Source organism: Chelonia mydas, chromosome 13 (assembly GCF_015237465.2).
Source record: "Chelonia mydas isolate rCheMyd1 chromosome 13, rCheMyd1.pri.v2, whole genome shotgun sequence".
Lineage (NCBI taxonomy): Eukaryota > Metazoa > Chordata > Testudines > Cheloniidae > Chelonia > Chelonia mydas.
Window position 1 is genome coordinate 6,500,179 of NC_051253.2, and position 20,433 is coordinate 6,520,611.

Sequence of the window (20,433 nt, forward strand, 5' to 3'; positions counted from 1 at the left end):
TGTGGAATCTTCATCACTGGGGATTTTTAAGAGCAGGTTAGACAAACATCTGTCAGGGATGATCTAGATAATACTTAGTCCAGCCTTGAATGCAGGGGCCTGGACTAGATGACCTCTCGAGGACCCTTCCAGTCCTATGATTCTATGATGGCAATGTATGAGGATTCAAGAAGACCTACCTGGAATCTCCTGTGAATCAGGATAAGCATTAGATATGCAATACACATTCCTGGATGTTTTAGTGAATGTCCAGTGAGTTGGCTTTATCATTATTATTTTACACTGATCCCTATAAAATATTAAAGGCAGGATTTTCAAAGCCCACTGAGGTCAGGCCCTGTATGGGTGGGTGTGTATTTGTACTCTGAATCTGAACCTGGAATTACGTGAATGCACACACATCAGAGTTCTGTGTATACAAACAACCAGATAGACATGTAGCAAAGGTAAAATTTTCGCACACATGCATATAATATGAAGTGGGGGTGTGATTCCCAGTTCACATAGATATACTCGTGTTAGCTCTCACTGAGCCAACATACTAAAAATAGTAGTGTAGTCATGGTACACAGTAAGTGATGATATGGACTAGCGACCCTGGGTACAAACATGCCTGAACCCCCAGGGTGTGTCCTCAGCATAGCTAGCCCAAGCTGCTGCTTGTCACTGCCCGTGCAGTTGTGGCTACACCATATTTTTAGCACACTAGCTCAATAACAGCTAGCGTGAACATATCTGTGTGAGCTAGGAATTGTACCCCTAGCTCCATGTGTAGACATATCCACAGAGATGGTAATAGCATGTGCAGATTAGAAATGCTCACATACTTTTGCATGAAGTCCTAGACATTTTGTGCTTTGAAAAATCAGGTCCTGCATAATAATGCCCCATATGTACCTCTTATTATAGGATTTCAAAGTGCATCATATATCTATTAGTCAAGTCTCACATCACTCATGTGAAATCGATGATTTTCATTTGACTCCAGGTAATCATGTGACATATGTGACTTATTTATTATGGACATTTTACAGACTGATAAACTTACACCAACTGTGATTGTCCACAGCCACACAGTGAGTCAATGTTACACCTAGGAATAGAACCCAGGGATCCTGGGTCGCTGCTGTAAGAGCCCAAGAGTCCAACCTCACCTCTAACATACTAAGAAATTAATAAATATAAGTCTCCAGGTTCTTACCATCATTTCAAAGACACAGAAAGTTATAAAAATTTGCATCAAAGATGCTTATCTCTGTCACAGTGATTAAATTTTAAATACCTGTCCTTGCCCAATTGCATTGTGATGTTCAGCTTTAAGGCTCACGGATCAAGCGAACAATGGATGTTGGTGCAAACTAGAAAACAGTGGGACACTTTGTCATCCTGACATTAATTGGCCCTGCTTCCTATCATTCCAGTTCTCTTTAGATCCTCAGTGGACAACAGACGTAGGTCACTAATACCTAGGACTGGAGATCAGAGATGCTGGAATGAAAGAGGGAAGACATGAGAAATTAACAGACACAGCATGCTAAGGATAAGAGCATCATATTTTTCGTAAAAGTAGCTATTTCAATGAATCTAAATATGTGTCTTCAAAGTATTTATCTTTAATCTGATGCTCTCTTAATTTACTTATAAATATTTGCTTTGCTTAGACACTTTAGAATCTTAGCTCCTGGATAATTCACTGAAGTTCAGCCTGAGAAGAGGTAAATGATCTTTGGACCTTTGAGGAGAGGTAACAAAGGAGGATCTGCACCTTAATCACACATGAGTTCTCCATTCTAGGGATTGACTAAGAGATCCTATCCATAGGATGGTGCCAGCACTCTGACTGCAGTTACCCAAAACTTGAAGAGCATGGACCAGTGACACACTAGAGGGACCAATGGGAGAATCTTGCATGGAGAAATGCTCATAAGTGATTTGGAGTGTAGTCCCACAAATAGCTTTTATTTGTCCCTTATCTAATAGCCATATATATTGCCTAATATAATAAAGGATTATGACTTGCTGCCTTTATTCAGCACCATGGTCAGTTCCAGGTACATTTCTCTCCCTCAACAAACGCAAATTTAAACAAGTAAAACAAAACGAGCACCCCCAAAACGAAAAAAGATATGTGTCTTTTTTCCCCTGTTAACACAATACAAACAAAGAAAAGCAATCAGAAGAAAACAGTTATTCATTCTTCTTCTCCCCTATGCCTGTAGAGAGCAGTGGCACCCCTTAAACAGGTAACTCTCTAAAAGCTCCCCAGGCATAATTAGTTTTGTATGTGGTGTGGTTTTGTGATTGCCATTGCAACTGATTGGCTTCTTTTCTGAGTAAAGTAAACTGTAGTTAATGGAGACTAAGGGGTAAAGTAGCCCTCTCTTGGAAACTACGCAGCAGGAAAATGAGTGATGAGAGCTGTCTCTCCATCACGGCAGTGCTGGACTGTACCCCCATGGAACGAGTCACGGCTCAGGAGAGCAAACTGATGATTCTGTTGTCGCATTTAACTTTTAATAGGAAGTTTAAAAGAAATAGAAGGTTTGGTGGTGCTGTAAAAATTACGTAGTTTCCTCCAGCTAAGGTGTTTCTTGTCTTCAGAGAGCACACAAGCAAGTCTTATAATCCCTCAATAGAAATCTCATTATTCTGCCTTTGTTTGCTGGTGTGATGTATTTTTCTGTCATATTAAAAATGAATGAATTCCACTTTCTGAGTCCTCCCATGCATCATTCTGTCTTCCCTTGGACTGAGCCATCGTTTGCCACATTCTAACTCTTGTTAAAGAGCATTGAGTTCATGGTGGAAAACAAATAATTGTGGCTCACAATAACTTTAATAATGTGGTTAGTGTCAACCAAGATCTTGCTAACTGGAGTGTTATGTAAGGACATAATGCTAGGTATGGAGGAGATATTTGATCAACAGAAAGCAGAGCAAAATACAAATCTGCTGAACCAGGATCATTCTGTTAGGGCCAGATTCTTCCTTCCTTACTCAAGCTGGGTATTTTGTTGCCGCTGAACATGAGGACAACAGGGTCTGGCACATTTTAGAGCTTCTGGGAACTGTCCGCAAAGTGGTGAGCCTCTGTTTGGGGTTTTTTTTAAATTGTTTTGAGGTTCTGAGGTGATGGTCCACTTTAGTTTTGAAACTTCAAGTCTGTTTTCTTACTTTAGGCCTGACTCTGGGCAATGAGCAATGTGTAAAGTGCACCAAGACAGGAGCAGCTCCAGGAGGCATTGTGACCCCAGAGACACCCCACTGAGTCACTCTTCCTTCCCCACTTCCTCACAGGAGAAAGTAATTTAAAGCTGGCCTACACTACCCCATGAATTATGACACACCACTACTGGTTCAGCTCCTCTGGCCGGTGAGTAAAGGAGGTGGAGTCAAGATCCTGCCTATTTCCCACCCAACCTGCTTCTGGGAGAGAGTAAACAGCCCCAAATTCTGCTGTGCACCTGGACCCAAGATCTGGGAGCCCCAGCAGGGCTTTAAGAGGTGTGGGGTTTCTTCTTACTCTCTTGTATGGACATGGATTCTGACTCTACATCTTCTCGGAAGTGTCCTCACTGTTACTTCCAATCATTTCTCCATTTCCAAGTCTAAGAGAGTTCAGTGTCACTACATTAAACAGCCAAAGTATTCCCACACTTATGGTTAATTTCAAAACTAATTGTCCATCTCCTCTACCTACAAAGCAAAACAGAACTTGGTCCCATTCTCTTGATGGATAATACCAAGGTAGTTATCTCTTAACTTACCCCCTAAAGGGTTGACCATATCTACAGGATGATTTAGCTAATGAGTTCTCCTCCCCTTGCATCCTGTTCACTAGTGAAATCAGTATTCTTCCATGTGTCTATTTGACTGCTACTGTAGAAGGGGTTGTATGAAGTGGATACTGTCTGACACATGGTACCAGTACTTCTCAGGCATCCTCATCAAAAAGAAATATTTCCAGTCCTTATGGGGAAGAAAACCTTCTAAATGTGACCTAAAGTAGTGCTGTCTGCAAACAGGCAACCTGAAACAATAGCTCTTGGAGTGGTGTGTACATAAGGTGTGAATGACTCATCTCAGTCAGGTGTTAACTCTGAAGCTTGGTGATTACAGTTTAAATGGCAACATTGCTATGTTATTACAGTACTGATTATATCAGCAGAAGTATCCTGCTGCTCTGGGATTTTTGGCAAGAATTTAGGAAGAAATATGCCACCACAGTCTGACTCATGCACTGCATACCTTACAGCAAATTTTACTTGGTTTCACCATTTCAGTGGTGACTGCTGAAGTCTGGCTGTAAAAGTGCTGAATGATTTCTTCTCTCTGTTTTCCAGCTGGTGGGCTTTGTCTATGCCTGTTACGTTGTCAGTGTTTTTACAGAAGAAGAGGACAGCTGTAAGTATTCATCAACAGATTCCTGGGCAACCGTTTTTGTAAAAAAACACTCTCTCTCTCTCTCTCAAGGATGTTGTCCGGTGAGCTAGTGCTCTAGGCCATCAGCCAGTGAATGAGGGAGAGGAAGATCAGGGGAAGTGAGGTGACATTTTCTTATCAGTCTTTCCATCTCACCACATAAATGGCATCACTGCAACATCTGCCTGACAAGGACAATTTACCGTGAGATCCTCTCCTCTGTCTTGAACTCCCATAGTCCTCTTCTCTGATTCTTTTAGCACAAAGATTTGGCTTTGTCCACTGATCATGTTTGGGTATTAGAGACAGAAACAAGGGAGCTGATTCTCCTTTTACATTGATGTTGATCAGGAATAATGCCACTGAGATTTGTGGAGTATCAACAGTGTAAACTTGGTGTAAGTGAATGGAGAATCAGGTCCAATATGTTCAACTGAGCAAGAAGGCCATGCCCTGTGCACTTCATGATATAAGCTTAGGATAAAATAGAGGGCAAGAATATTTACAAATACCTGAACTGAGCATTTAACTTGCAAAACAGAGGTGGTCCTGTACCTGGATTGTAGAGAAGATGAATGAATTAATTCTCCTTCTGCTTGATCTGCAATTCTCTTAGGTACTTAGGGTTCAATTTTACAGTGCCAAAGGAAAGCAGAGAGCCAAAGGAAAGCCACTTTGATTATAAGGTCAGCTGGATTTACCCACCTACATGTAGCCTTTTCCTGCATTTCCAAAACTCCCCTTGAACCCCATGATTTTAGGTGCACAAAGATTGGGTCCATAGATTCTAACTAGCAGAATGGGATGTTCTCTTTAGAAGCATGTTTCTTTGAGTTGCATCTAAGGGACAGATCCTCAGCTGGTGTGAGTCAGCATAATTCTGTTCAAGTCAATGGACTTACACCCATTTACTTCAACTGAGGAGCTGACCCAAAGGCTTTATATAGGCACTGTTATAAAGGCACTGTTACTTCTTTGAGGCTTCTAGCCCTTTACATTAATGTGAGAAGCTTTATCCTATAAAGATTCGCTGCCAAGGATGTTTGCTGAAAAATAATGGGTTTGAATTAGATGTTAGAAGGTAAGTGAGAGAGTTTATTTCAAATGGGTTTAATGAAATATACTACTAGTCTGGCTTGCCCTCTCTATTTCTCTCTTGCTTCCTGCGTGGCTGTCTCGACCACAGTGCCTTTACTGATTACTTGCTTAGAGCTATGCTAGCTGTTTAACAACGGCCTGTATTATAAGTAATGAAAAAACAAGGTTTGCTCCATCATCTTTTCCCCTCTCTCACCAAGAATGTCATCTGTATGTATTGCCCCAAGGGCTTTAAAGTCAATGTTACTTTTAATATTATTTTTAAAACATTGTTTAAATACAATGGTTTCATCACCAGAAGCCATTACAAGTAGAATAAATGATTTAGAAACGTACTGCTGCTAATTTCAGAATTTTTAAAATTCCGCTCCATCCCAGTTTCTCAGGCTCAGAGCTGAAATGCCAGCTTGAATAATTAACAATGACACACCATCAATATTTTGCAGTCACAGCATTAGATCCTTCCAGTGACCTGAACAAATTTGAGCTGCGTTTTAATTTTCTCTTCCATTTGTGGTTTCTTTTAAATGTTCCTTTGATGTGCAGCATGAAGTAATTATGAGTGCTGAGACACATTAATCAGGAGGCCAGTGCTAATGTGATTTTCATGAGAAAACACAGCAATGGGATTCACTAACACTGGATTGTGGGCAAGAGTGTTTTAGATGTGCTAATGCACCATAATCTATTGGTGGTAGCACCAGTGAATTATGATCAGGATTTTATAAAGTGATTAGGATTTTGGGTGCCTCAGTTGTTAGATGCCAAACTTGAGAAAACTTATCTTCAGGGAGCGGGCGATAGGCATTTGCAGAAAAACAGGCCTCTTTAATATCTCTGGTGTTGGACACTCAAAAACAGAGGCAACCAAAACCACTAGTCACTTTCGAAAATCTTGGCCAATTATTATTTTTGAAGTTATCAGGAAACATTTTGAAAAGCACCTAACTGACTTGAGTGCCTAAATCTTATTTTTCAAAAGTGACTTAGGCAGGTAGATGCCAGATTTTTAAAGGTATTTTGGAATCCTTGAGAGTTAGGCATCTGAATTCCTTTAAAATCTGGCCCTAAGAGCCTAAGTATCATTGAAAGTCATTGGGATTAGGGTCCTATGTCGCTTATGTGCTTTTGAAAATTTTACCTATATTCTAGACATTCCAATGTCACAACAGCAGTGTCCTGCTGTCTGTCAGAACAAAGATTTTGATAGTTGCTGGGAAGTTCAATTTCTAAATATTTTTAAACATATTTGTAATGTTTTTCATGCTTCTCTTTCTATTTTAGGTTGTGTGTGTACAAAATATTTAATAAAATTACCAACAACCTTTAAAAATATGTAACTGAAGCTTAAAAGTGCCACCTTCAGGAAAGAAAAATTGAATAGTTATATGGTTAATGAGAATATCCAGAGTTATATTTTTTAAAAATATGTTTGGAAGGGACATAAACTTTCTTACTTCAAGGCGTAAACCACATTCTAACTGATGGGGTTTAAGAAGAAACTTTCCCTATGGAGAGAATATTCTGTAACTTCCTACGCTACTTGGTATTATAGTCGCTGTAGGAGATCAGATACTTGGCCTGGGTGGAGCATGTCTGATCCATTCCGGCATTCTCTATGAGAATCTTTCTTAAGTTGAACATCTACAAAATGTCGTAGGTAGACTTGTCAAAGAAGCCCAAGAGAGTTAGACACCCAAGCCCCACTGAAATTTAACTCCCATAGGTTCCTTTGAAAATCCTAACCTTAATCTTTAAATATATTGTTGGAGCCACATAGTCTAAAAATATGATTAATTTTAGAAGAACCCTGAGAGATTCTCCCAATCAGATCATCTGGAAAACTCTGATAGTGGGCTGTGGGGAAATTATTTCGTAAAAAGTCCCTTGACTAGTTCCATTGTCATTATTTGAACATTGGGGAAAGGAAGCATTTTTAGATATTTTTATGGATTTAAAAAAAATCAGATTGAAGAAAACTGAAAACCACCAAGTTCAGGGGCACTGGGGTGGTTTATAATAAACCAGTTGCTGCTATCGCTGTCTTGTTTTCCTACAAGCAAGCAAATCGCCCTTGGGGAGACAACCTTCAGAAGTATTGCTTGCTCCCTGCTTTCATGCAGACATCCACTCCCTTACCATCACTCAGAGTCTTTCTGTTCGCACATTTCTGAATGGCCACGGTCTGCTTTGTCCACTCATGGCTGATACGCTGTGACACAACGTGATGATGATTTGAAGTGGGGAGGGGTGCCGCAGGGGTTCCCTACCCCCTTGTTTGAAAATTCTGCAGTAGCTGGAGTTCACACACTGAACGGTTTCCTTTCCCAAGAGGTCTAGGTTGAGTGGTCTTTATAAGCAGAATTTTCCAGTCTGTATTAGGTCCCATGTACATAAATAAGTGCCAAACAAAGGGCTGTTGGTAATCGTCTTTCTGTTCTTTGCACCATTTTATGTTAAGTCATGCCACGCACCAGCTTTCCTGTCACCATCCCTGCCATATGTTTTTTTATTTATTTATTATTATTTGGGTTTTGATTTCTTTCAGTTGATTTCATTGGTGGATTTGATCCATTTCCTCTCTACCATGTCAATGAAAAGCCCACCAACCTTTTGTGCAAGCAGACGTACCTGTAAGTATTGGCTACCGTGCTAAGAAGCATGTGGTGCCTCTCAGCTCGGTGGCTCAGGGTTGCTCCATTTACTCTCTAATAGGCGGATTTCTCTAGCAGGTGTTCCCTCGTCAGGGTTTGACACTTGGCAGGGGCAGACCACTGGGAGGAGTGAAGTCGATTTCTTTCAACCTTAGGGTGTGGTTGGGCTCAAGCTGTGAATGCTAGTGTGCCATCCTTGGTTTCTAACATGGCATCATTACGGCCTCTTACGATGGAGTAAATTCTAATCCCCTGTGCTAAGGTTCGGTAAGAGAGCTTTGTGCAAGGTAACTGTGTGCATGTTATAGGGAGGGTGGCAGAGAATCCTCCCCTCCCCACACATAGAGGCAAAGTAGGGAGCACTTGCCCAGCTATTAAAATTACATCTCAGCTCTGCGCCCAGCCAATCATAACACAGAGTTTTAGTCCATTACATCTGTGCAGTTCCACTCGAGGCCTTTGCCAGTCCCCCTCCCACAAGCCCTCTGCTATGGAGTGACCCCCTAAAGACTTGGCTCCATGACATGCAGAGGCTGGCATGGTCTCCCTGTGTAGATTCTCCACTTCTCAGCCACCCTGTGCAGTGGAAAGTGGGCATTTCCCCCATGTCTGGGTGTTTTCTGGTTTACATGCAGGATGATACAGGTTTGGCCTTATGAGCTCATTTTGCTGGAATTCTGTTTCCCATAGAAAGAGTGGCTTATACATACAGTCCTTGTAGTAGAGCTCGGGCGAAAGACAAGTCACTTCACAACCATCCCCCTCACACTCCTACCCTAGATCCATCACTGAATTCTAACTCCTGACCTCTGATAATCCCCATTTTGTTATTCATTGCACAAGAGCTATTGTGCGGTCCACTTGAGAGCTGCTTCTTAATTAGATACTTACATTTAAAGGCTAGTATCATCTGTGGTTACAGCTACAGACATTGAATGTCTGTTACTCTCTGCATGGACTCTTCAGGAGAGCACCGCAGTGTGTGGAAACTCTTAAGGGAGGATGATTTTAAATCTAATGCTATAGCAGAGTTCTCCCAAAAAACAAAAGGCGAGGGAGACGTGGGGCTGGAAGGAGGAAATTGATCTTAAAATAGATCTGGGCAGATGCTCCTAAAATGCATACGCGCAGGCACACTCCGACTCCCTGTGTCACCGCAGCACAAGCCCAGAAGAACAGGTGAGTTCTGAAAAGAAGTTCAGTTTCTCATAGCTAAGGGGCTCCGTGGACTTATGAGGAGGGACGGTGCTGGAGATGAAATATCGATTTTTTTCCCTCTCACTTTGTCATTGTGGGATGGGATTTTCCTGCATCTTTGGAAGCTGCAGGGTTCCTGGGCAGCTCCTTGATTTACTGACCTGGTGCAGTGGAGAAAAACTGTACTTTTGCACACACAAAAAGAGACGAGGTTGCTTTTTTCTTAAAAATAGTTATATAGTTATGTGGATGGAAGACTTCACTTACCAGTGTTGGCTTCTTTCACAAGCTGGAGGAGGCTGGAGAGTGTCAGTGTAAGTTTCCTTACAAAATCCCACTAGTGTAGAAAGCCCCTATTCGGCTTCAAGAGTAATACAGTCTTCATTCCATTTCCAATCCATGATCCTCCGAGACTGTACACAGGGGTACTGTGCTGTTTAATTTGGGGTGTGCGGTTAGCTACCAAGCACTGGATAGACAGCACCCATATATTTCACAATAGGCAGCAGCTTGTAATGACTTTTGCTTACTACCAGTCTGGGCTCTTACCCCTCCTCCATGCACACCTTGCAGGAGGGGAAGGAGAAGGAGCTGGACACAAAGAAGGAACAATTTCTATATCTATAGAGCATCCTGTAATCTGGGAGTAATGGGAGCCCAGGCCTCATTATTGGGTTCTTTTCCTGGGAGAGCCATATCTTTATCATAGTTCTGTAATAATTGAATGGTTTCTTATCCACTGTTCAGGTATCTCATAACCTGCTTTGGAGGGTGCACATCAGTAAATGCTTCTGCCTTCCTCCAGAATTAACATTTAGTGGCAGCTGAGCAACAGGGGCACATGCTTTTTAGCTTATTTATGTTTTGTTGATTGCTACCTGGGAGAATCCAAATTCCTTTTCAATGCTAGTCAGTCGAAACAAAGCCCCATGCTGGACTGGTGTTTGCTTTTTTGGATGGAATCACTCTATCCTCACCCCAGTCAGCCATTCTTTCTATAATGGGCTCACCCCAGCCCTCTCTGTAATGGAATCACCCCAATCTCAACCTCTCACTCTAATGGAATTACCCCCTTCACCCCAGTTTTACCTGCCCTTTTCCTGATGGGATCACTTACCATCCTATCCTCCCAATGCTCCCTTTCTCTGAGCCTGTTTTCTATTGTCTCCTTCTCTCTCTTCCCCACTTCACTGAATATGCTTCTGAATTCCCACAGCATCTTAAGGCCAGAAGGGACCATTAGATCATCTTACATAACACAGGCCAGAGAACCTCACCCACTGAATTCTGCATCAAGCCCGTAATGTCTTTTTAAGCAATAGCGTATCTTTTAGAAAAGGACACCAAGCCTTGACTTAAAAACGTCAAATGATGGAGAATCCATCATGACCCTAGGTAACTTGCTCCAATGATTAATTGCCCTCACTATTAAAAATTTGTACCTCATTTCTAGTCTGAATTGGTCTAGCTTCAACTTCCAGTCTTTGGATTTCATTATGTCTTTGCTACATTAAAGAGCCACCAACTATAAAATCTCTTCCCCGCGTAGGTACCTTGATCAAGTCACCTCTTAACCTTCTCTTGGATAAAATAAATAGATTGAGCTGCTTTTAATTGTGATTGTGGGCTTCCAATTAGCCGAGAACACTCTTACAACCACTAGTTGTTTGTTAGTTCTCTGTTTAAAAACCCCACTGGCATGCTGCATCGTTGCTTACAATTGCAATATTTAAATACATTTAGTTACTACCCCTTTGCCACACATACACAGCAACAAGTCGTTATAAATACATGCATATTACAATTATTTCTATTTCAATCTGCACTAGCTGTAAGGATTATTTTGGGGGGTGTTTTTTTATTAAACTGCTTTTGAATACAAATGGAGTCAACAGAGCGTGAAAAAAATATTGTAAAGGTTTACTGTGAAAGTCAGTTGCCCTTAATCAATCTAATTGCTGCTTGCCCATCAAGGGGCTGCACTAATTGTTAACTTTAATACTAATATTTTAAGGAATGTGGATACAAGGCATGTTTGGACTGGAGGGTTTTCAGTGCATGAGCATCTGGGTCAAAATATTAAAGAGCAGGATAACAAAGGAGTTATTGAAAACTCAAAGCAACCCTCTCCCCAGGCGGAGTCAGAGAGCATTCCCAGCCTAATAAGCTTTCGTGAATGAGGGATAGGAGGCTCAACAGTTTTATCCTTCATTAGCTAAGGCTGAAATTCAGGCCATGTCTCTTTGCAACACTGTCTTCTTTGGGGCTCATGTGGAGAGGCTGCTCCATGCTGAGTGCCGGCTCAGGGCCATTTTACAGTACTTAAAACTACTCGTCAACAAGGTCTGTAACCTGAAACAGTTCTTGCCAGGTGGAGCACGTGGAGTGCTCTTGTGATGATGTTGAACAAGCTTCTATGACTAACGCTAATGCACACTTAATACCATTAAGAACTCAAGTAGCTATGCTACCCTCCCAGACACATGGAGATTTAGACCCATCATGACCCATTGCCATCACTTCAACCCTGTTGTGTCAGAGCCAGTCCATTTTTGTTTGTTCAAGAGAGACCATCCTTATCCTTTGAGTTTGTGAAAAGATCTCAAAGTGGAACTGCCATTGAGCACCTCATTTTAGATCAAAACTGCCTCAAATTTATTTCACATTGTTTTGATGCTAGAAACTGCTCCCACAGGGGCCTGGAACTGGGCCTGGGTTTCCACAAGAGGTTCACAAGTGCTGGAGAACCTATCTACAAACTTGGACTGGTTCTATTACAACTGCACATTTCCACCAGCTTTTGGGTTTCAGTTGTGAGTATCTAGCCCAGTTTTACTGACAGTTACTGAAGCATAAAAAAAAACTAAATACATTATTTTTCTATATGTGTCATCCGTTTTGTTGCTAAAAGTTACCGTCTTCATATCTAACACAGTGGAGCAGTCCCTGCTCTGTAAGTGTGGCTGTTAGGCAGCAGCTGGTTGCCTGAGAGCGAGGCAGCCTGTCCTTTAACAGCTGGAGGAACAGGAGTACTCCACCCATCTCTGGGTCCCACTGGGTAACCACTGACCAATCCCACTGTGCTTCAGACAGTTCTCTAATATTGAGCATTGCCACACCAACACTGACCCCACAGGCAGCTGCCCATGTGTAGCATTTGAGGAATGGCTAATGGGAATAGAACCCATAACATGCATGTGTACTCCCTGGGTTAAAGCAGCACTGGACTAGGTCACCTACTACCTGATAGGCACATGAGCAGTTCTGCCTTATCACAGCTACACAAAAAAGGCAGTCATCACAACCTCAGAGGCCATTTTATATTAGAGATAGGCCCAAGGTGCAAACTCAGCTCCAGCTTCTAAAAAAAAACCAAAATATACAAGTGCTGCCAGGAGTATTTGGATCCGCCACTTTGGTTCAGGCCTATCTTTAGTTTAAATGCATATAAGGTCTGGATATATCAGGTGAGCAGCTCTTAGAGGACTAGCTCCCTTTCCCCATACTGGGATCTAGGGGGAGTGCAATCATATTCAGCTCTGGTCTGAAGCATTCAAAAAATCAAGTTAGGAATTGTTGAATTGATGTTTTTTTTTAAATCATTGTACCACAGCTGCTGGTTGTTGCCTCTGCAGTGAGTTTAATTGCAGAAGTTTCATCTGGCTTAATTATTGCATTTTCTACCTCATATATATACACACAATTTTTTTTCCTTGCTGTATCAGTGTAGCCTTAACATTTCACAATTGTGGGGCATTTCATGACATTAAATAGTCAGGTGAGCTTGTAAGAGCCTAGCTCCAGAAGCAATAATACAAGTTTCACATTCCTCCAGCTTTGCCAGCAGAGCATGCAAAGTCCTAGGGCCAGATTTTCCAAGGTATTTAGGCACCTAAAGATGCACATAGGCATGGAGTGGGATTTTTAAAAGTGCCTAGGAGCCTAATGCCCCACAATAGGAGTTAGGTGCCTCTCTACGTGTCTAAGTATTTCTTAAAATCTGGCCTTAGTGGTGGAGATAGTTGATTTTCAAAGCTTGCAAGTTCCATAGATAGACCATCCAGTGTACATTCAACTGTCCTGCAGAACACATATGTATATGGGGTGCACTACTGGAGAACAAAAGTTCTTTTGTGCTTACTGATTCAATACTGTTTAAACTGTCTTATGCAGAAAATTTCACCTTTGCCTTCTGAGTTGATAGATTTCCCCCTCCCCCACAGGCCTGCGTAAATGAGGAAGATCCACAAGCTTGATAAACCTCTTGCACCCAGCAAACAAAGGCGCTGCAAGAAATGAAGCCATCCTTGGTCTGGATCTGTGGTAGAAGAAAAGCTAGGATAATGAAATCCATTCCATGTCAGTTTTTTTACACAATGAATGTACATTGATGAATGACCTCTAGGTTTGTTTTCAGTTTATGAGTGTCCTGATGAACTGTTAGTCCATGGATGGGACAGGCTTGGCTGAGATGAACACATCCAAGGGGAACCCTTCACTATCTCTTGAGCATCAGAGTTGAACAGCTGGGAACTTCTTCCTTCCACCATGGATCTATAAAGAATAAAGTCCTGCCAATCCCAGTGGTTCAGGCTTCAAGAGTTTTGTAGTTTACTTTTTTTTTTTTTTAAATGGACAAAGCCCCCAACACACTCTCATCCCTCCCTACCTCTGGGGGACAGGGAGGAAGCTATTTGCATTTACTGAGAATTCACCACTTTTTATAACCGAAGGATTTGTCCACATGGGAAGTGTGGGTGGCCCGATTTCAGCCACTAGGGCAGCTATGTTGGTGAAAAAGTCCTAATTGTAGACAAGCAAAGCCATGATTTGCTCCTGGTACATCTTAGCCCAATTTCAAGGCTAGGTGAGCCACACCAGTGCACATGGTAGTTTACTGCAACTGTGTCGGTGTACACTAAACTTACACTGCTGCTCCTGCTGTAGGCAGAGGCGAAGGCCAAATTCTTCATGCATTAGAGACTTCTTGTACAGACCCACAAGGCAGTCAAATTTACTCCAGGAGTGGTCTGAGCCAAGAGGTCCATGTGGGAATTTGTGGAGAAGAAGAATTCTATTTTAAGGGGATGGGAGAAAGATAGAGGGGATACACATCACTGTAATTAAATTGCATCATTGGCCACAGTAATTAAAAATAAATACAATAACCGTCTACTGGAACAGGTTTTTTGTTTGTTTTTTAAAGCAGTTGCCTCTCCTAACTGTGTAAGGATCAAGGCCTGAGAAGGAACCCTACTGTGGAGCAAAGTAGTCCTCTACTGCGGTGGTCACAACCTGAGCCATCAGCTTGTCTCACTATTATAGACCCGAGTGCAATTATATTGCTCATTATTTTAGATCAGTTCAGCAAGACAGTCTGCTTTTTTGTACAAAGAGGAAAAATGACTGTTAAGAGCCGTTAAACAAGTGAAGCCACATTTGGCACAAGGGAGAGTTCCTTGTTTCTATTTCACTGAATTAGAGTGTTCCCTGTTAACGTCCATGAAAGAAGATAGGTAGAGTTAGGGTGGACCTGCCATCCCTCCTGCAAAGCAAGCATGCTGCAGTGTGGTGTGGATAGGAGGATGAGTGCTAACAAAGTACAGTGAGTCTCCGCTAACCGCCACCTAAGGTGTGTCTACACTGCAGCTGGCAGCCAATGTCCCATGCCAGGAAGACAGACTTGGGTTGCAACCCTAAAAGTACCAGTGTGGATATTGTGGCTCAGGTGGCAGCTCAGGCTCTTCAGCCCGCCCGCATCTGACCTCGAGGGGCTAGGCTGCATATCCGACGGAGCTGGAATGCCCACACTGCTACGTTTTGCACTAGAGCTTGAGCCCTACTAGGGTGAGTCCCTCTACCTGGGCTGGGCTGCTCCCTCTCAGCTGCAGTATAGACCTAACTTTAAATTCCACTGGATAGCTAAATACTAGACTGAGTAGGTGCCACCTTTTAAATCCATGGCAATAGTGGCCCTGGAATTAAGGATGGCCTGGAGGACCTTCCTCATCCCACTCAGTGCAAGATCAGGTTCTACGAACAAAGGGAGCTGAAATGGGGCAGATGCTCCTGAGATAGGTCAGGACAAGCTACTAGGGACTTAATTTTACACCTTATAACCTCCTTTTTCCTCCATCGATTTCTATCATTAGCACAAAATCACTTCCAGTTTCGGGTGCACTAATTCCATTCATTGTATGCCTGTGCAATACTCTATCTTGCTAACACAGGAAACTACGTTTCATTGATGTCTGTTGTGTTATAAGAATGAAGAGCAGTTTAAGGTTTCAAGCCTATGGCCCCTGTTATAGTTAGGTTAATGGTGCCCTCTGCTGGCTAAAAGCATAATTTAACAGACTAAAATCACATGTCTTTTGCACGGTGTTGTAAAGGGACATATACCAGTGTGAACAATGCATGAACCCAGGTAGTAGCTTTTCACAGCTGAAAAATGGCCCACACTGGATTAATTTTACAAGTAAGATCTCTTTCAGGATCTCAGTTTGTATCCTGATTATACCTATCGTTAAAACCACTGTGATCCTCCTGCTAATACAATAAAGTGAGCCAAGTTCTGAACTGAAGCTGGTTCTTACTCTTGAACGGCCTTTTAAGTCCGTTTTGAGGTTTAAATATTCCTTTTCAGATTAATACAACAACCCCCAGATTAATTATGAACGAGTATTAGAGCCATTGTGGGTTTGTAATGGATGCAAACAGCCTTGTAAGTACAAAAAGTTCACTTCTGTTCTATGGTAGCGCTGAAATCTATGAACACTCCATCCATCTCCACTGATTAGCTTCCAGGGAAAGATTTTAGCTGTTCAAATATCAATTCCTCTTGCCTCTGCACAGCGCTATGTGGAATAATATCCCCTTCCTCTGCAGGAGGAGTGTGATGGAGCATGTCCTCCATCTGGGCTCTGGGAAGGCTCCAGACAGCTTAACTGGGGTCACCTAGTCCTGTTAGGTGTGTAGGAGCATGGAACCAGACAAGCTTTCAATGACTGGGGAGAAGATGCAGTTGATCCTCAGTCTCAGCTGATATACATAAAAGGAAGACAAAGGCTTGACTCCAGTGATACAAAGTAGCGTGGTCCTGCTTACACCTTAGAAGAGACAGGATGTTTTGCTGGAGTCTGGTTAATGCCCCAGACAGGGGAAGAGCTCTGTTTTGGGAGCTACTCTGAAAGGTAGCTAGGGACACCACTCCATTCCCCCACAACAATCTGGTATTGGAGGATATGGTCTAGCAGACTAAGTAACCCTACAATCTGATGCAGCAGGCAAGCCCTCAGATCCCAGCCTTGATGAAATGTTGTACTAAAGCATTTTATAGGCCAGACTACATGAGAGACCAGTCGAAAAAGGTAACAGAAGATGCTTTTATTCCAAAATGTTAAGTATAAATCTACAGACTTAGCAAATCATTTTTTCAAACCCATGAATAAATTACTCTGCAGGCAAACTTTCCTTTATCTGCTCCAAGATCTAACAATATCTTAAAAAATAAAATCACAATTCCAGACAAGAATCATCAGATTTAAACTAAAAGTTACCACTCATCCTGTAAATGGAAAAATTTAGGAATGAACTTTTCCATGGTCATCTTCCAGCAAAAGGATGTTTCCTAACAGGCATGGAAGAAGCTCTGCAGGACACTTCTGGGAGGTTGTTCAGTAACCCAGACTGCTAGTGACATCATTTCTAATGAGATATCCTCGTGCAGCACCTTCTGCGTTGGAAAAGGGGCTGCCCTCAGTGGAGGTCAGAGACTGGAGATTCTGCAAAGACAGAAGGAGTTTTCACAGTATTCAAGTTCTGTGAGGAACTCCTCATTTACACAGTTTAACTTCTCTAATCCTTTCCCTTTCTCTGTGCAGTTGATGAAGACATGTTCTGAATAGAACGTTGCTTCTTCAGTGGAGCCCTGAGCTTATTTGTGGCATCACTGCTGCTAGATACATCTCTGAGACAAGTTATATGACAAATCAAGTTCTGAACAAAGATTAGATTCTTTGTAGCTTTGTAGGATTTATGCCAGAACAGCGTTTATAGCCAGCTTTCCAATCCCCAAACACAGCTACTCAGTGGAAAAAATGCAAGGCCTCAGATTGTTGAGGGAATCCAGTGCTCTTTTCACAAAGCAGGGATTCCCATCCTTGTTAACGGCGATGAAGCAGGAGAATTTCCCCTTTCCAAAAAATAAAAGCCTTCCAAGTTTAGAGGAGACAGAAGAGACAGACACTCTCCTCCATCCCCTTTTGAAGCTCAGGTTCTCCTGCAAGATCAGAGGGCTACAGCTCAGTGGCAAGTCTTGAAGGAAGTGTGGTTGTTAGCTGGGGCACAAAGTAGATGTCTAAATTCAGACCAACTACATTGCTTTTACAAAGCACAAGCAAGACCTTTCCAATCCAGCTGAACTATACACAAGGCATTTGAACAAAATGCATCTATAAAACGCACCGAGTGCCCGTCCTCCCCCATGTTCCCACTTAGTCACCTCATGGTTCAGGACATGAAAGTCCTCACACTTCCCCGGATGACCGCTCTGCAGATGGGGCACCGTCTCAGGCTGGGGGCACACTCCACACACACCACCAAGTGGCCACAAGGAACAAAGACAACGGACACATCTTTGTCCATGCACACTTTGCACATCCTCTCCTCCTGCAACCGTCGCAACTGCTCCTCTGTACTCAGTGGAAGCTCTGCTGAAGAGAGACACACAGAGCAGTGTTATCTGAATTTTCTTGAAAGGATCTTTCTGTTCCATAGTTCAAGAGCCTTAGTTTTCCCTCCTCATTTTGTTTAAGATCGCGACCATGACAATGGCAGGACAAACCCCTGCTATTCCAGTCCTGGGCCCCTCAGAGGTCTGTCCACATGGTGGGTTTGAGATTTGAACAGTGGGGAAGAGAGGATAAAATTAGTGAACGGTGATGTATGGGTAATCCATGGTAAGCATTCTTGTGGGTGTTTTAATCTTGCCTAACACAATAGGCCCTATTCCCTGAATGGGGCCTGGAGGTGCTACCACATTCTGAATAATAAGAGGAAATTATTTTGCAGTTTAACTCTTACATGGAAGGTAACAAGCCTTAGTATTTCCTGCTGTAGAGACTATTGTGGTCCAGCCCAGGCAGATTTTGTTACCTCACCTGATTCTTTTGAGCACTCGGCCTGTGCGTCTCGTCTCTGTCCTGGCACACCCGTCTCCCTCTCCGCACGCTCTGTAGAAATCCGAAGGAATATGGCGTTAATCCTCCCATGCTAAAAAGGACTTAAAAAAACAAAGTAGGGTCCTTGCTGGTATTTCAGTTCAAGTGTGCAGTGTTGCTAAATGAAAATGATTCTCTTTAGGAGGCTGCTAACCCTGCATGCTCAGCCTGGAATCGGACAGCAAAGCTGGGTTCTCGGATTCTCATAGCAACACCAAGACTTGTTGTTGAACCATAAATTAGATAATCCAACTCACATGAGTCCCATCCCCCAAAACAAGTGCACACAAAATTCTGATTTTGGGCTTTTTCTAGATAGAAAAATTTCCATTTTATAAAAACAGCTATTTTTGGTCAGAAAGATTGCAGCCAGCATTGTAGCATATTAGAGACAGAAAGGAGGGATGTAGAGCAGCATTTGTCCTTTTCTATGTAGAACTGCAGTTATAGGGTGGGGGTACTAACCCTAGAAGTCTTCCTTTAACAATTGCCTGTGTCCTCATAGTTTAAGCCATAAAAGTCACGTTATTAGCACATTATTCCCCCCCCCCCTTTACAGTCAACTGCTCCTCGAATCAGACAGAGATGGAATGGTCCTCTTGAATCATCCAGTTTAAATAGCAGGCCCAAAGGGAATCCATTTCTGCATTGGCTGCAATGTCAGCACTGGGTGTACACCTAAGTCATGATGCATTACATCTTGCTTTAAAAGCTGTGGTACGAGAGCATTATTGAAAAGCAGCTGTACGCCAGGTTGCTGGGAGACTGCTAATGTAACAGATGTTCCGACAACTGTAGACTCTGCAGGCCCCTCTACAACTGAACCGTTTTCCTCAGTATCACAGGGCTATGAAACTAAGGGAAGCATGATTACATTTCATTCTAGTCTAGGAAGAAACAGTGTAGACCCAAGAGATAGCTTCACTGAAAAGCAAAAACTTCAGTGACCATCAGAGGAGGTGGTGGGATGTGATTAGATTCATCAGTGAGGTGTAAGAGGCTGAACTGTCATACCTCTTTCTTCTCCATCTACCTGAAGCAGATCCAAGACCAGTTCGGACACAGATAAGTAGCAGGTGCCAGTCAGCAGGTGTCTACTCTGCACCAAGCTCATCACCAAGCTGTGGTCAAAGCCCATCTGCAGGACATCCTGCACTATGGAAGACTGATCCACAGGAAGAGATGGCAATTCCCGACTCCCCTCGGGATCTGTAAAGCACAGGGAGGAGACACTTTACAAAAGAGGGGGAGCTTAACAGGCTACAAAGTAGCCAACTCCATATGTCGCAGGATATGGCTAGGGACTCTAATCTAACTGAGTTCTCTTTCTCGGTGTAGAATATTCTAATTATCCAACAGCCAACTGTGTATTAGAGAGTTAGATAGGCAAGATGTAGTTCCACATTTCACGAGGCCATTTATGAAATTTAAATGAATACCGTAGGTCATGCCATATTCCATCATAGTAATAGATTTTAAACAAATATTGGTCTATGGCCATTAGAATGTTACAATCTAATACTTCACTCCTTTTCCCATCTAGTACTGCAGGGACTCAAATGGCCCTGGAATAAAGGGTGAAATCCTGGCCTTACTGAAGTCAATGGGAGAATTGCAATTAACTTCAGTGAAATGAGGATTTTACCCTAAGCATCTGAGGTGCTCAGAGGCAGAACTTTCATGCAAAGATCCATTAAACAGAATTTAAAGCAAAGCATAGAAGGGATATTAACCTGCATGCTTCACAACATACACCAACTGGTAGTGGTAAGGAACAAAAAGTGGTTCCTCCCCCTCCCTTGATTGTGGGTTCTGAGGACACAGGCAATATCATCACTAGC

At 42.5% G+C, this 20,433-nt stretch overlaps 2 protein-coding genes across 49 annotated transcripts in view; one reads left to right on the forward strand and one right to left on the reverse strand.

The window, feature by feature from the left end:
* Positions 1-15,913, forward strand: part of NKAIN4 (sodium/potassium transporting ATPase interacting 4) — an 84,457-nt gene extending 68,544 nt beyond the window's left edge. The window contains exons 5-7 of one of the 3 annotated variants that reach the window (XM_037915694.2): positions 4,344-4,404; positions 8,069-8,153; positions 13,595-15,912. In XM_037915694.2, coding sequence (XP_037771622.1) covers positions 4,344-4,404; positions 8,069-8,153; positions 13,595-13,604 — 156 coding nt within the window. In that variant the 3' untranslated portion in view covers positions 13,605-15,912. Of the gene's footprint in view, positions 1-4,343; positions 4,405-8,068; positions 8,158-13,594 lie in introns of those variants that run through there. The other 2 variants (XM_007059813.4, XM_037915695.2) reach the window with 2 other exon arrangements.
* Positions 15,914-16,742: 829 nt separating this feature from the next.
* The window catches only part of BIRC7 (baculoviral IAP repeat containing 7), a 28,777-nt gene continuing 25,086 nt past the window's right edge, over positions 16,743-20,433 (reverse strand). For 16 of the 46 annotated variants that reach the window (XM_043527264.1, XM_037915736.2, XM_043527248.1 and 13 more), the window contains 4 exons: positions 19,607-19,801; positions 18,533-18,604; positions 17,875-18,085; positions 16,743-17,155 (listed from right to left, as the gene is read on the reverse strand). In XM_043527264.1, coding sequence (XP_043383199.1) covers positions 17,883-18,085; positions 18,533-18,604; positions 19,607-19,801 — 470 coding nt within the window. In that variant the 3' untranslated portion in view covers positions 16,743-17,155; positions 17,875-17,882. The remainder of the gene's footprint in view (positions 17,156-17,874; positions 18,086-18,532; positions 18,605-19,606; positions 19,802-20,433) is intronic. The other 30 variants (XM_043527261.1, XM_043527266.1, XM_043527256.1 and 27 more) reach the window with 3 other exon arrangements.